The sequence below is a fragment of the Sus scrofa genome, chromosome 13, assembly GCF_000003025.6.
Source record: "Sus scrofa isolate TJ Tabasco breed Duroc chromosome 13, Sscrofa11.1, whole genome shotgun sequence".
Lineage (NCBI taxonomy): Eukaryota > Metazoa > Chordata > Mammalia > Artiodactyla > Suidae > Sus > Sus scrofa.
Window position 1 is genome coordinate 89,059,928 of NC_010455.5, and position 15,854 is coordinate 89,075,781.

Genomic DNA, 15,854 nt, shown 5'->3' on the forward strand with positions numbered 1-15,854 from the left:
ATAGGCTCAGACACATCTTTAAAATTAAAAAAAGAATCTATATTTTCTTAATTTCCTTCCCCACATTGTATGATTTGATGTCTTTTTTTTTTTAACATCTTCATGTTTAGATCTGTATGTGGCTTATTTAAGTGATTGCTTTCCAATTGTGGTTTCCTCCATCCTAATTCTTCCTTTTCTCTCTTTTCTATCCTTTTTTTTTAGAGAAGCCCTTTCAGTATTTCTTTTAGAATGGGTTTAGTACTGCTGTATTCTTTTAGCTTTCATTTGTTGGAGAAATTCTTTATTTCCCCTTCTAATTTAAATGATATTCTTGCTGGATAAAGTATTCTAGGTTGCAAAATTTTTCCTTTCAGCACTTTAAATATATCTTGCCACTCCCTTCTGGCCTGCAGTGTTTCCGTAGAGAAATCAGCTGATAGGCTTACGTGGGTTCCCTTATCATTAATGCATTGCTTTTCTCTTGCTGCCTTTAGAATCCTTTCTTTAACTTTTGCTGTTTTTATTATAACATGTCTTAGTGTAGGCCTGTTTGTGTTCAACTTGTTTGGGGCCCTCTGTGCTTCCTGTATCTTGATATCAGTATGCTTTAGATTTCTAAGTTTTCAGCCATAATTTCTTCAAATATATTTTCACTCCCCTTTTCTTCTTCTTTTCCTTCTGGAATTGCTATTATGCATAGATTGGCCTGCTTTATGTTATCCCATAGGCCTCTTATATTGCTTTCATGTTTTTTCACTTGTTATTCTGTCTTCTGTCCTGATTGGGTGATTTCCATTATTTTATCTTTCATTCACTAATTCGTTACTCCGCATTATTCTTTCTGCTCTTTATTGCCTTAAGCTCAGTTTGTATCTCTGCAAATGAATTTTCTAGTTTTTCTTGGCTCCTTATATTTTCTAGTTCCTTTCTAAAGGAATCTGCATTACTTAATATCCTCTCTTAATTCCTTCAGTATTTTCAATACCTCCCTTTTGAACTCAATGTCTGTCAGACTGCAGAAATCTATTTCATTGTTGTCTGCTTTAGGTGAATTCTCCTGTTCCTTTAACTGGAAATGGTTTCTGTGCTTCTTCATCTTGCTTGTGTTTTTCTTTTTATGTGAGTTCGGGGAAGCCAAACTGTAGTCTGTAAGGCTACTTCTATGCAAGAATGCCCCTTTGTTTTTTTGGGGGGTTGCTATTTATTTTTGCTGTGGGAGTTTGAATACTTGCTGTCTCTTTCTTTGGTGTGAGCAGGCTGTTGTTCCCAGGATGCTCAGCGTGTTTTCAAGGAGAAGGAGGCAATGGGTAGAGCCAGCAGTCAGTGCCTGGTCATTGGGCTCTCAATAGCAGCAAGGACCTGCAGGAAGGTGGCACAGGCTACTCCTAGTTGCAGGGCCCTGGGAAGTGGTAATAAACTCTAGGCAGATCTTCAAGGTGACCAGAGCACTTGGCAGTAGCAACAGCAGGGTGTGTGAGTTCCCAGGGGAGTGAGAGCAACAACAGCTTGTGTTTGATTGCAATGCCCTCCTTTAAGGTGACTGGAACCACAGGTGGTGCCTGTTCAGGGACCCCTAGTGGGAGTAGGCCATGACAATCTCAGTGATAACTGCAGTGGTTTGCCCCTGCCACCTGTAGACCATGCATGAAGAAACCTGTCTCACTTAGCCTATATATGAGGTGTTATAAAGGATGCTCCTAGTTGCAGGATTTGGGAAGTGACAGAGATCAGGCATGTGGGTACTGCCTGGAATGTTTGGCAGTGGCAACAGCAGGGCGGATGTGTTCCCAGGAGTGTGAGAGCACCAACAGGTGGTATTCGGTCACAATGCCCTCCTCTGTGGTGCCCTTGAGGTCAATGGGGCTGCAAGTAATTTTTGTTCAGACATCTCCAATGGCAATGGGCCACGTCCACCTCTGGAATCAGAGATAACTGCATAAGTTTGCCCCTGCTGCCTGCTGACCACTCTAGAAGCACCCTGCCCCCTTATCCCACACAGGAGGTGCTGCACCAGTTGCTCCTAGTTGTAGGGCCTTGGGAAGGGACAGTGACCAAGTGTCTTGGGGTCACCCAGAGCATTTGGCAGTGGCAGCTGCAGGATGGGTGTGTCCCCAGGGGAATAAGAGCAACATCATTTGGTGCTTGGTTACAATACCCTCTTTTTTGTGTTTTGGCAACCCCTGAGGTGACTGGGACCACTGGTGGAGCCCACTCACAGGCCCCCAGTGGTGTCAAGCCACACCTCCCTCTGGCCTCTGAGACGACCGCCACAGTCTGTGGCCCCACCACCTATGGATCGTGCAAGAGGCACCACATTGCACTTAATCCCCTTATGCCGTTAGCCCACAAAATAGGTGGCCACCGGTAGCCTCCACAAGAAGTACCTAATCTCCCTTAAAAGAGCAAGAGGCTTCTCTCTGCCCATAGCCTCCCCAGAGCTGTCCCACCCTCTAAGCCTGAGGGCATGTACATGCTCCAGCACAGGGAACTTCCTATGGTGGCCCACCCTTCCTCCCCAGCAATGGTTCCTTGCCTCTCCTGTGGGTCTGGACCTTTTCCCAGGTTCCCTCTGCCATGGTGTTCCCCTCCTTAGCCCATGGTGCACTGCTCCTTAGCCCCTCATGCCATCCCCAGTTTTCTCTCCGGGACTGACCTCCGGAGCCTGAGTCTCAGCACCCAGCCCCCACCCAAGCATCTCAGGCTGTGGTGTCCAGGCCAGTGGTTCAGATGATCTGTGCAGCTCTCACTCTGCTTTGCTGTTCTCAGTCCAGCTGCTATGCTTTTCTCAGGAACTTTGAGGTCCCACTGACTCAGCCGATATTTCGTCAGTTAGGTGGCTTCCCAGGAGATGGGTTCCTTTTCTCCTTCACAGCTACCTCTCAGGAATGCTAGTCCCATCCTGATTCCTTCTCTCTCTCTCTTTCTTTTGTTCTACCCAGTTATGTCAAGAGTTTCTTGCCCTTTTGGAGGTTTAAGTTCTTCTGCCAGCATTCAGTTGATGTTCTGTGCAAGTAGTTTTACATGCAGATGTGTTTTTTTGATGTGTTTGTGGGAGAAGGTATGTGCAAGCTCTTACTTTTCTTCCATCTTGCTCTGCCTCCCACTATCTCCTTTTTGAACTAAGTGTCTATTAGACTGTAGAGATCTGTTTCTTTGTTTGCTCCGTCAGGGGAATTCTCCCATTCTTCTAACTAGAAATATTTCCTAAGGTTCTTCATTTTGCTTATATTTTTCTTATTCTGTGAGTTTAGGGAAAACAACTACTATAGTCTTGGAGGGCTATTTACATATGAGAGCACCCCTGGGTATTTTGTGAGGGCTTACTATTTATTTTTGGCATGAGGACTGCTCTAGGTTTGGGTACTTACTGTCTCTTCCCTCCATGTGTGCAGGCTATTATCCCCTTGATAGGGTGCTGTGTGTGCTTCCAAGGAGATTAAGGCAATGGGCAGGGCTAGTAGCCAGTGTGTGGTTGCTGAGCTTTTGATAGTAAGCAAGGACCCGTGGGAAGGTGGCACAGGCTGATCCTGGTTGCAAGGCCCTGGGAAACGGCATTGACCCTCAAGCAGTTGTAGATGGTGCCCAGAGCATTTGGCAGTGGCAGTGGCAGGGTGTGTGCATTTCCAAGGGTGTGAGAACAACAACAGGTGGTGCCTAGTTGCAGTGCCAACCTCTGAAATGACTGGGGCCGCAGGTAGTGCCTGTTCATGGACCTCTAGTAGTGTGGGCCACACCTGCCTCTGAAGTCTGAGACGACGTTAGTGGTTTGCCACCACCACCTGTAGACCATACAAGAGGTGCCCAGTCAAGTTCAGCCCATGAAGGAAATGCTGCCACCCAAAGCCCATCACCCATGGTCTTGCCGCCCATGTCCCCACCCTCTGAGAGTCCACATGTACACACAGAAAATTATTCCTATGACTGTCCACCTGCCTCCTCTTGCCCTCCCCAATAATGGCTCCTTGCTTCTCCTTCCAGCCCAGACCTCCTCCCAGGTTCCCTCCTCTGTGGTGCTCTGCTCCCCAGCCCTTGGCGCACTGCTCCCTAGCCCCTCAGGCTGTCTCCACACAGCCAACCCTAGCCCTCTCTGGGAAACTGACCTCTAGAGCCTGAGTCTCAGTGCCCAGCCCCCTTCTGAGCATCTCAGGTTGTGGTGTCCCAGGAGGTAGTACAGATGGTCCATGCAGCTCTCTCTGCTTTCCTCTCCTCAGCCCAGCTGCTGAGCTTTTCTCTTGAGGCTTTTGGTCCCTCCATCTTGGCTGATCTTCCTGTCAATTAGGTGGCATCCCCAGGATGTGGCTTCCTTTTCTCTTTCATAGCTCCCACCCAGGGGTGCTTGTCCTGTCCTTATTCCTTTTTTTTCCCCTCTCTTCTCTCTCTCTTTTTTCCCTTTTGTGCTACCTGGTTATGTGGGGAGTTTCCTGCCCTTTTTGAAGGCTTAATGTCTTCTGCCAGCATTCAGTAAAGATTTTGTGCAAACTCTTCTACATGTAGATGGGGTTTTTTGATATGTTTGTGGAAGAAAGAGTGCCATGTCTTACTCCTCTGCTATCTTGATCCCATCTCCTAATGTGTATTTAGATGGTTTTCTGCCAGCAAGAATTTGCAGTTGTTTTTCTATATAACAGGAACCATTGACTGCACCAGTTCCATCAAAATAGTTTTTCAGATTTTTCAGCAGTTCCAACCCTCTGCACAAAGACTTTCATCATTTAGCAGTTTTAATCAGATTCTGAACTACTATTAAACAATTCAAAATGTGTGCATCAAGAAAGATAACTGAGTTTTTAAATGCTTATGTCTCACCTTAGGTACAGATTAGGGATTAGATGGTGTAAATCTCCAACTTATGGTTCTGAAGCCAAGTTGACAGAAGCTTTTGGTGGGTGGGTGAGCCTTCACAGAATTCCCTCCTACAAATTGCAGGAAGGTTGTCTGCGCCCAGCCAATCAGAAAGAGACTGATTGTTGCTATCTGCCTATAACATTTTTCTGCATATTTCAGACTTGCGTGGGAGTGTTCTTGGAAAACAAGGGGTACATAGTCTGGAAACTGATCAAATCCACCTTTTTCAGGAATCTAAAAGGGGGAAAAAACTAAGTCATGTTTCTCTTCCTTAGACATCATACTTGTTTCTTGCTTTTGGGGAGTCTCTCTCTCTCTCTCTCTCTCTGCATGCTTAAAAAAATAAAGTTGGATAACACTATAAAAGGAACATATAAAAGTATAAACTAGTGTACATGCCTCTGTATTTTGGAGCTATAACGTGATCCCTATCACATTAAGAGGCATTATTTTAATTTCCTAGAATAGAAGCTCATTATTTAGTAATATTATTTTGTAATATAGCTAAAGTAGTGCTCCATCCTAAATCTAATAAAATCAAATAATCATAGGGCTGAAAAGGATCATTTAAGGTCAATCCCCAACCATCAGGCATAATTCAGCACCACTTATTAACCTCATTCTAATACTCTTCCGAAAATTACCAGAGGAGACTTTTGGGTGTCATCTTAAATCCAACTGTTTTTATTATGCTTCTCTGTCCTGATTATTGATGAAATATTTAACATAAAAAGAACTCTAACAGAATGTTTCTTCTTAGTACCAAACAAGACACCAGCCTCTACACTGTCGCTTATTCTCCCAAGTAATCTGAATTTGAGGATTGAGTGCAAAAGAAAGGATATTGCGATATGCTGTGGAAGTCCAACTTCGCCGTCCACTCAGAGCTAGTTACTGGTAGTTCAGAGGTCACGATGGTTATGGTCTTAGATACAAATGTCTATTGGTGTCCTGAGGCTATAGAATGCCTGGGAACAATTAACTGTGGATCTCTTTTCTCTGAGCACCCACTAAGACACCATGTGACCTAGATAATTATTTTACTTGCTCACTGACAATGGAAGATCTTGTTAAAGGGAAAGTAGATGTCGTTTACCATCCCCTCTCGGATTTTAGTTTTGCCATTCTGTCAGAGAAATTCATCCTTGTTAGGCAATATTTGTTCTTTCAAATTGTAGATCTTGGAAAATAGTTGTTTTCTTAAAGGTTTCTGCCTGTTCATTTTTAGTTTTCAGGGTTTTTGCTTTACTTGTTTTGGTTCTGTTTGTCTTTAATTTTTTAGTTAGATTTGAAAATAACTTTCCTAAATTATCTCTATTGTAGATATTTCCCCAGAACTTATGAAGATGGTAACTGTCAACTGTACTATAGTTTAACTTTTCTTTCATTCGACCTTGGAAGACATCTGTATAAATGACCTAGACCTATAGATTTGAATCAAATCATTGCATTTTAGAACTGAAAAGGACAGTGAACACCAGCTAATCAAATATCCAATTCTAAAAGTTATGAAATTAAGGCCCTGAGATTAAATGACTTTTCCAAAGCCAATTTACATATTAGGCAAAATTATGACACTGAGCTTTTGATTCTTAATTCTAGGTTCTTTCTACTCCATGCTATTCTCTAAAATTCCAATTTGGGTGTTGAATATAATTAATTATACTACTAATATAATCATTGTTCCTAACTGTAGCAGAATGATTGACTGTCTCCCAAAAATGTCTACATCCCAATCCCCAGAACACCTAAATATGTTGTTAGTGGAAAAGAAAAGTTAGTGTCATAAATGAAATTAAGGTTGTTAAGCAGCTGAACCTAAAATAGGTAGGTTATCCTAGATTGCCTGGATAAATCCAAAGTAACCACAGGGTCCTTACATGTGGAAGAGGGAGGGAGAAGAAGAGGTCAGACTGATGAAACATGAGAAGGACGTGAGCTGCTGTTGCTGATTTTGAAGATGAAAAAGGACAAGGAGCCAAGGAATGTGGGCAGCCTGTAGAAGCTATAAAGGGCAAGGAATCAGATTTCCCCTCTACAGCTCCCAGAAATGAGCATACCTCTGTTGACACATTGATTTTAGCCCAGTGAGACCTGTGCTGGTCTTCAAAACTGTAAAATAATAAATTCATGTTGTTTTAGCCATTTAGTTTGGAATAACTTACAGCAGCCATAGAAACGAATACAGTTGGTTGTTTAATGGGGAATTTTCATTCCACAGAATGATTTTTTTTTTTTTAGAGCCACACCCACAGCATATGGAGGTTCCCAGGCTAGGGGTCGAATCAGAGCTACAGCTGCTGGCCTGCACCACAGCCACAGCAACCCCAGATCCGAGCCGCAACTGCAACCTACACCATGGCAGCTCATGGCAACGCTGGATCCCCAAACCACTGAATGAGGCCGGGGATCAAACCCACATCCTCATGGATACTAGTCGCATTCATTTTCACTGCACCACAATGGGAACTCCCTCACAGAATGAATTTTAAACTCTTCTTCTTTTCCTTTTTTATTTTAAATACTACCTTAAGACAGTTAAGGACCTTAAAACAATATTTGTCTCTTGCTAGGAAACAAATATCATTTAGTATTAGTTGATTGCATTTTCCATAAATAGGCACAAGTTCATGCCCAAATGAAGGAGAGAGCAGGTTCAGATGTCCCTGACATACTTCATCAGAATGCCCTTGGGGCAGCCAGAGGAGAAGCAGACTTTTGATGTGCAGCTACAATTCTTCATGTGTCAGATAAAAACATTTCAAGGCTTGACTGAGGATAATAGAAGTCTCTGCAAACTAGCTACTGTCTACAATATTTACAGTGCTATGATCAAAGACATTAATGCTCATAAAAAATTTTTCCCTTAGGACCACACTTGCTACTCAAACGTAGCAAAGAGAAACAAATTCACATAGACCCACACCTTCACACCTGCCTCTTATAATATGAACTTTCACTCAAACAGTCATTTATAGGCTTAACCAGGCCTCAAAGTTTCTGTCACCTTGCTACCGAACCATTCACATCAGTGTTCATATCACCTTGTTGGAGAACCATTCTTGGATTACTCTAAAACAGCCAAAAGAAAGGCAAGTAGAAGCTAGTACTTTAAATGGTATTCTTTGGTCCAATAAATCTTTAGCTTGTTAATATTTCTGAATTTCTATCCATCAAGATAGTTTTCTCAAATCCAGAGAAAGGCCTTAGGTGACTAGCTGTTCCAATTTACCTGAGATTGAGTAGGTTCCTGGGACATGGGACTTTCAGTGCTAAAACCAGGGTGCAAAACCAGGGAAATCTTGAGGGCTTGGGCGCATGCTTTTTGTAGCAGCCCAAGATCCTGGTCCAAAATGCCCAGGTACAAGGAAATCATTTTCCAAGTTTAAGGTCCAAGAACACCCAAATATGTGAAATGTGGGACAAAGAAGAGCCTTGCTCATACTCTCCAGTATCCTTCTCAATGATTGACCCACTCTTTGTGATGAGTAGTTCATGCTGAAGAGCATCAAGAACAATCAGAGGACACATTTGCCTCCATGGAGAATGCATTGTACCATTTGCTAAAGCATAAACTCTGGGTTTTTACATATGTTCACTGGGAACCACACCTATGTTCACAGAAGCACACCATTTGGTTTATTACAGGGTACTCATAAACAACCTGAGATCTGTGCTAGAGGCTCAGTTTGACAGCAGAGTCCGTACAACTGGACACAGTTATGAGAAGTACAACAACTGGGAAACGGTATGGTGTTCACATGATTTCAACAGACATTGCTTTGGGAATTGAACCAAGAATGTTACATTAATCCACAAATGGTTCCATTTCACAGATAGAGGCTTGGACTAAGCAAGTCACCAGTGAAAATCCAGACCTCATCTCTCGCACAGCCATCGGAACTACATTTTTAGGAAACAATATATACCTCCTCAAGGTAATTCTCTTTAACCATAACTTCACCGTGTCTGAGGGCTTTAAATCAATGAATTCTAACACATTAACATCTGTTTCACAGACATGTTCATCCCAAACATTGTTATAACTCTTTCCCTGCCTATATCCTCCAGGGAATCAAACAGATTCCCCAGATTCTTTTATCATATGTGAATTTTTAAATCATTATTTTGATTTATTCAAAAGGAAAAATACAATAAAATAACAGAAGTCCTATAAATTTAACCACATTCCTGTAAGCAATGTAAATGATCACCTACCTTGATGAAATTCTCCTCTCCCAGATGTTGTTTGCAAATCCATTTGCTAAAAAGGTTCATAAACTTCATGTCTATCAGACAACATTACACAGCGTATCAACAATTTGTTTCTGTCGTCCTCTAATGCCATTTTTATCATGCAATTCTAATGAAGAAAATAAAAAAATGAGGAATACGTGGGAGAGAAGGAAAAATTCTTACAAGATTAGCAACAATCATGATTACTTCTAATTACTCATCCAGTTGTCTTGGTCATGTCACCTAATAATAGCAGCATAAAATAACCTCCACGTGAGTACAATTAAGCAGGGTAATCAAGCATCTTCTGAAAATATGAGCTTGTCAAGCTTAATAAAAATAATAAACAGCCATGTAAGCCTTCAGCTCAAACATTGTGAGTGTCTAGAGGCAAGAACACACTGTGCTAGTATTATGCTTTAATTTAATCATGGAATATATTTCTTGCTGCTGTCAAGTTTCACCTGTTGAGTCCAGAGCCCAGAAGGGTAGTGAATGTTAACCCCTCAATGTGATGAATCTCCCTTTTCCTTTTGTTTGCAATAGGTTGGCAAACCTGGACCAAATAAGCCTGCCATTTTCATGGACTGTGGTTTCCATGCCAGAGAATGGATTTCCCATGCATTTTGCCAGTGGTTTGTGAGAGAGGTCAGTATGTAGAATGATTATTGACAGAGAAAAGTAGAAAGTGTTTTTTTTTTATTCCAATCAATCCCTTATAACCTAACTACAATAAAAGAGAACTATAGCACAGAAAAAAATTCACAATTACAAGTTCCAAGCTATAAAGGTCACCAAGAGAACTTTATAAGGCAAAATTTAAAAATATCTAGAAAACTGTATTTATTTGAATTTCACTCAACTTTCTTACCCACTTTTGGTAGAAAGGCAAACATGTAGTAAATATAGTGACTAAGTCATTTAAAAGTTAATGACTGTGGATAAACCACCAACTTGATCATTATCTCCTGGATAGTAATCAATGTATACATCAGAACAAAAGAAAATAGTACATAGTAGTCAATATCTAAATAACACTGTTTTATACTCATAATTCTAATGGTAAGATATGTGTGAAAACTCTTTTAAATATCCATGAGCTCATATTGATATAGATGATTCAATAAATAAGAGCGAAGGAACAACTCCATCTTTCTTTATAGAAGAATTACAACTAGTGGATATACAAATGCCCTACCATTAGAACACCATAGTAATAACTACTTCAGGAAAATCTACAGATAGATGCAAAAATTACTGGATAAAAGTTTAAAGAGGAATAGGTTATTTGCAGCATCAAAGTATCTCCCAAAATTTTGTAATAAATTACAAAGGCAAAATTTACAGTGGAGAAACCTGGCAGAAACTCCCTTAATCAAGTAATCAAGATTAACAATACCAGTGACACCACTAGTTTAACACATAATGAACATCATGTAACCTCTGACATTATACACTAAAAATATATACCACCTTTTTCGTATTCTTTCCCAAGATGGATAACCTCCCTCTGATCATTAAAAAAAAAAAAAAAAAAAAAAAATCAGACAAACACAAGTTGAGGGACCTTCTGTAAAATAATCAGACCAGTACTCTTTAACAGTGTCAAAGTCATAAAAGACATGGAAAGACTGAGGAACTGTCACAGATAAGGGAAGACTAAGGAGATATGAAAACCAAATGCACTGTGGGATCCTAGATTGGATCCTAGAGTAGAAAAGGGGCATTAATGGAAAAAAATTAACAAAATCTGAATTAAAGCCTATAGTTTAGCACTGTACCAATATTAATTTCTTCACCTTGATCGTTGCACCATGGTTATGTAAGACGCTAACATGAGGAGAAGCCGGGTGAGGGGTATATGGGAACTCCCTGTATTTGCAACTCTAAAATTATTTCAAAAAGAAAAGTTTAAAATGTTGAAGTACTTTAAAATATAATAATATTATTACATGCAATATAATTTCTTTTTAAAACACTTCTGGTAATTCCCATTGTGGCACAGCAGAAATGAATCTGACTAGTATCCACGAGGATGTAGGTTCGATCCTGGCCTCGCTCAGTGGGTGGGCAATCTGGTGTTGCTGTGAGCTGTGGTATAGGTTGCAGATGCAGCTCAGATCCTGTGTTGCTGTGGCAGTGGTATAGGCTAGCAGGTGCAGGTCCAATTTGACCCCTAACCTAGGAATTTCCATATGCTGCATCTGAAGCCTCAAAAAAGAAAAAAAAGAAAAAACAAAACTGCATAAACTAAAATAAAATAAATATTTCTATATCTATTCTTCAGGCTCTTGGTTTCTAGACATGCTATGTACCCAAGTGGTATTTTTTTTTTTTTTTTTTTTTTTTTTTTGTCTTTTAGGGCCACATTAGCAGCATATGGAGGTTCCCAGGCTAGGGGTCGAATCAGAGCTATAGCTGCTGGCCTATGCCAGAACTACAGCAACGTGGGATCTGAGCAATGTCTGTGACCTACACCACAAGCTCTTGGCAACGCCAGATCCATAACCCACTGAACAAGGCCAGGGATCGAACCTGTGTCCTCATGGATGCTAGTCGGGTTTCATTAACCACTGAGCTATAATAGGAATTCTTTCTTCTTTGGTTTTGTTGTTTGTTTGTTTGTTTGTTTTTTCCGGCTTTTTGTCTTTTTAGGGCTGCATCCATGGCATATAGAAGTTCCCCGGCTAGGGATCTAATTGGAGCTACAGCTGCTGGCGTACACCACAGTCACAGCCACAGCAACACAGGATCCAAGCCATGCCTGTGACCTATACCACAGCTCACAGCAATGCCAGATCCTTAACCCAATGAGCGAGGCCAGGGATTGAACCCACAACCTCATGGTTCCTAGTCAGGTTTGTTTCCTCCTTGCCATGACAGGAAGTCCCTCAACTGGTATCTTTTAATTTCAGTAGTATTTTGCCATCTGCCCTCTAGAAGGAAAGAACTTTCATCATTACTTTGTTACCTCTAATTGTAGACCACTAGTAGAACATGGTTCTATAGTTCCTCCAACCTAAAAAGCACATGCTTTATCATGTGTTAATAAACATATGCGTCCAAAGCCCAAGGAGTATATAAAACTATTACTACCTAGAAGCCTTAAATATTTTAAAATCTATCCAAGCAACCCTAGGGAAGAATTAAATGTAAATTTAATATGATCCTGGGGCTGAAGAAATGTGACTAAGAGAACTCAATACATAGGCATGAAGTGCTTCATTCATAGATAAGGGTCCACAACATTTAGCAGGGAGAGCTAGACCATTAATAGGGTTCCCTTCTCAAGAAAGAGGAGCAAGAGGAGACTTCAATCATGCAACTTGGAGGTTTGGTGAGAGCCTCTCCAAAACCATGTTATCTCACTTCACAGTGGGAGGCTTTTTCATCCTTCTTCCACGTCAAGCACTTCCTTCATTGAGACCATCTACAGGAAGTCTCATCAAAATTAAACTGATTTCTAGATGATAGTATTAGGAAAATGCATGGTTGTCCATAGATATTCCTTTACTAGGAATAGGACTTACTCTCATATCCTACTAACTTTGAAAAAAGTTATTAAAATGACTATTTCAAAGAAAATGAGTATTTATGTTCTTTCAAAGTCTTTATTAAATTTTTGTTCATCTTTAAAGTTAAAATATAAAGTAAGAATTATATGAATTACATATGGATAGAATATCACAGAAACAGCAGAATTAGAAACTATTTTAAACAAAACTATTAGTAATATTTTGCTAATTGCTTTTTAAATATTAATATTTACCTCAAAAGGGGATAGCACCTTTGTTACCAAAGTCAACATTCATCTAATTTATGTAAATTTTAACAGCATAATGCATTCCATTTTTCCATGAGATTCTGCTTTGTAATTTATATACAGGCTGTTCTCACCTATGGATATGAGAGTCACATGACAGAATTCCTCAACAAGCTAGACTTTTATGTCTTGCCTGTGCTCAATATTGATGGCTACATCTACACCTGGACCAAGGTATACGAACCAATACTGAGGGGCTGATGAAATTAAAACCAGCTACTTTCCATTATACTTGTCCTAACCATGTAATGCATTTTCAGAACCGAATGTGGAGAAAGACCCGCTCTACCAATGCTGGAACTACCTGCATTGGCACAGACCCCAACAGAAATTTTGATGCTGGGTGGTGCAGTAAGTATCTGGCTGACTATTTTGCATGCATCTGTTGAAAAGCATAGGAGAAAAATATCAGAGGAAAACACAACAGTGTATAAAACAAGAAAAAATACAAAATTTTATATTTTAGAATTCCAACTTTCTGAAAGTACAGTTTATTTATTCAGTTAATAAAAAACATACTGCTTACTCTGTTGTGTTTCCAGCTGTGCTAGATGCCTGGAAACATAAGACCAAACAAACCAAACATAATCCTACTACTTGTGGAATGTACAATCTAGAGGAGACCATCATTAAATAATTATTTAAACAATTATTTAAATAAAATTATGACAATCACAATTTTTTGATTCAATTTCAGTAAATGATTATAGTAATATAGAAATTTCTCATGTATATCAGTTTGTCCCCTACTTACTAATATTCTTACACGATATTAATACTGTTGCTTAGTATTACACAGGGACATACTGGTGATTGCATGTGCAACTTTTTACCCTATTAGCTTAAAAACACCCTAATCTTGTGACTAAATGTATACATACTTTATAATGTATACATACATGAGGATGATTATAAAAACTCCTGTGAGCGTTGCTGTGGTTCTGGCTTAGGCTGGCAGCTACAGTTCCAATTAGACCCCTAGCCTAGGAATCTCCATATGCTGTGGGTGCAGCCCTATAAAGGACAAAAAGACAAAAGAAACAAACAAACAAACAAACAAAAAACTCCTGTGAAAACTTAACTCTCTCTCTAATTTTAAATTTTGAAACATGCCCTGAGAACTTCGGTAGGTGACCATTTTCCGCTAACAAAAATATGCTTTCCTAGCAACTGGAGCCTCTACAGACCCCTGCGATGAGACTTACTGTGGATCTGCTGCAGAGTCTGAAAAAGAGACCAAGGCCCTGGCTGATTTTATACGCAACAACCTCTCCTCCATCAAAGCATACCTGACGATCCACTCATACTCACAGATGATACTCTACCCTTATTCCTATGATTACAAACTCCCCGAGAACAATGCTGAGTTGGTAAGTGGTTGTGGTAGTATATATAGTATTTCACTGTTGAGATCTTTTAAATTCTATTCCTGGAAAAAAATTACAAGAACAATTTCTGGAAGTTTCATTACTGATTTTGGGTAACAGAAGTAAAAAATAATAATAAAAATACCACTACAGATTTACAAGGAATCTTAAATAGGCCAGATAAATTAGCTAGAAGAAATATCATTTTGATGCAAGGACTGATCCCAAACATGTGGTTAATTCACTAATCTTCAAAATAACAATAGTTCCACCTCCTCCTGCTTCAATACATTACTGACACACATGATACATCTGGGATAAGTGACAAAATTTCTTTATTTCATACATAATCTTAATCAGAAAGTCAATTTTATCAAGTTGCCTTGAGCTGGATTTGACACAGGCAGAGTATGGCAGATGTCATTAGGAGTTAAAGACATGTGGTTGATATTGGGTTGTGATAAGATCCTAAAACTGCTTATTTTACTATTGGATTAGGTGAGACAGAGAAGTAAATCAATCAATGAACAAATGATATTTAATGGTTCCTTACTAGATATGAGAAATAATGCAAAGAAAATTAAGTATCCCTAACTCACAAAACTGGCAATCTTGTTGAAGAATCAGGATATAATGACATGAAAAGTTAAATAAGGGTTTTATAATATTCATACTAACAAATATTATATATTAATGGATATTTTTTAAACAAGCAGGTTTTAATCCTTCAAACAACTTTTTAGAAAATGTATGAACATCTGGCTGCCAGAAATTGGAACCAATGACCTAAAAGAACAAGTATAAGATTTAAAGCATTTAAGTTATGCTGAAAAAAAAAAAAAAAGTATTCCAGTATTCCACTTAGACAATGACATAGATATTTGGCTTACCCAAATGCATAAATTCAAAGACCCAGTAACTTTATCAACTGGAAACTATTGTTTTGTACTTTCAGATTCAGTCTTTCATAGACCAAACAAAACATGTAATGCTGTAAATATTTTGTGAAGAGAAAAACAGAAAAATAACTCAGAATCTTAGAAAATGGGCAGCTAAGGCCAGATCCTTTTCTTTTAAAAAAAAAAAAAAAGCTATTTTTCAAAACACATCCCATTTTCCTTGTCCATTGCCAAAAAATAAAGGAGAACATCACTAGTTGGAACAATTAAGTACTTCAGTTTTCCATCATGCTCAGTCTGTAAGTGTTCCCAGGAGTGGGTGCTCACAGGCCTGCTGTCCCAGAGATGGGTGTGGTCAGTTCCTCATTCCAGTCCCAGATTTCTGGCCACCAGAGGAGAGGAGGTGGGGGATGTTGTTTGTTTAATTTATGTAAATATATTTAAATTTGACTTAGAAGATGAAAAGGCAAAGCCATAAAAACTAAGCACTAATGTGTTAGTAAAATATTAAAACTAAAATTATAAACCATACTAAATATAATAAGAAATATATCCAGTTTGCTTATAACCAGTTTTAAACATAAACACTAAAAGACTTAATGCTAACATAAAAGCTTAAGGTGTCCTTTGGAATGGAGCTACTTCACAAAGTTTCAATGCTTTTTCTTATTTGAGGAATAAGTTTAAGCCCTTTTAGTGATA

The 15,854-nt window shown here is 39.4% G+C and overlaps 1 protein-coding gene across 2 annotated transcripts in view; it reads left to right on the top strand.

The window, feature by feature from the left end:
• CPB1 (carboxypeptidase B1 (tissue)) overlaps positions 1-15,854 on the top strand; it is a 44,566-nt gene that overhangs the window by 16,106 nt on the left and 12,606 nt on the right. For both annotated transcript variants that reach the window (XM_021068540.1, NM_214169.1), the window contains 6 exon segments: positions 8,476-8,575; positions 8,664-8,765; positions 9,610-9,711; positions 12,950-13,060; positions 13,147-13,237; positions 14,054-14,256. In XM_021068540.1, the coding sequence (XP_020924199.1) occupies positions 8,476-8,575; positions 8,664-8,765; positions 9,610-9,711; positions 12,950-13,060; positions 13,147-13,237; positions 14,054-14,256 (709 nt within the window).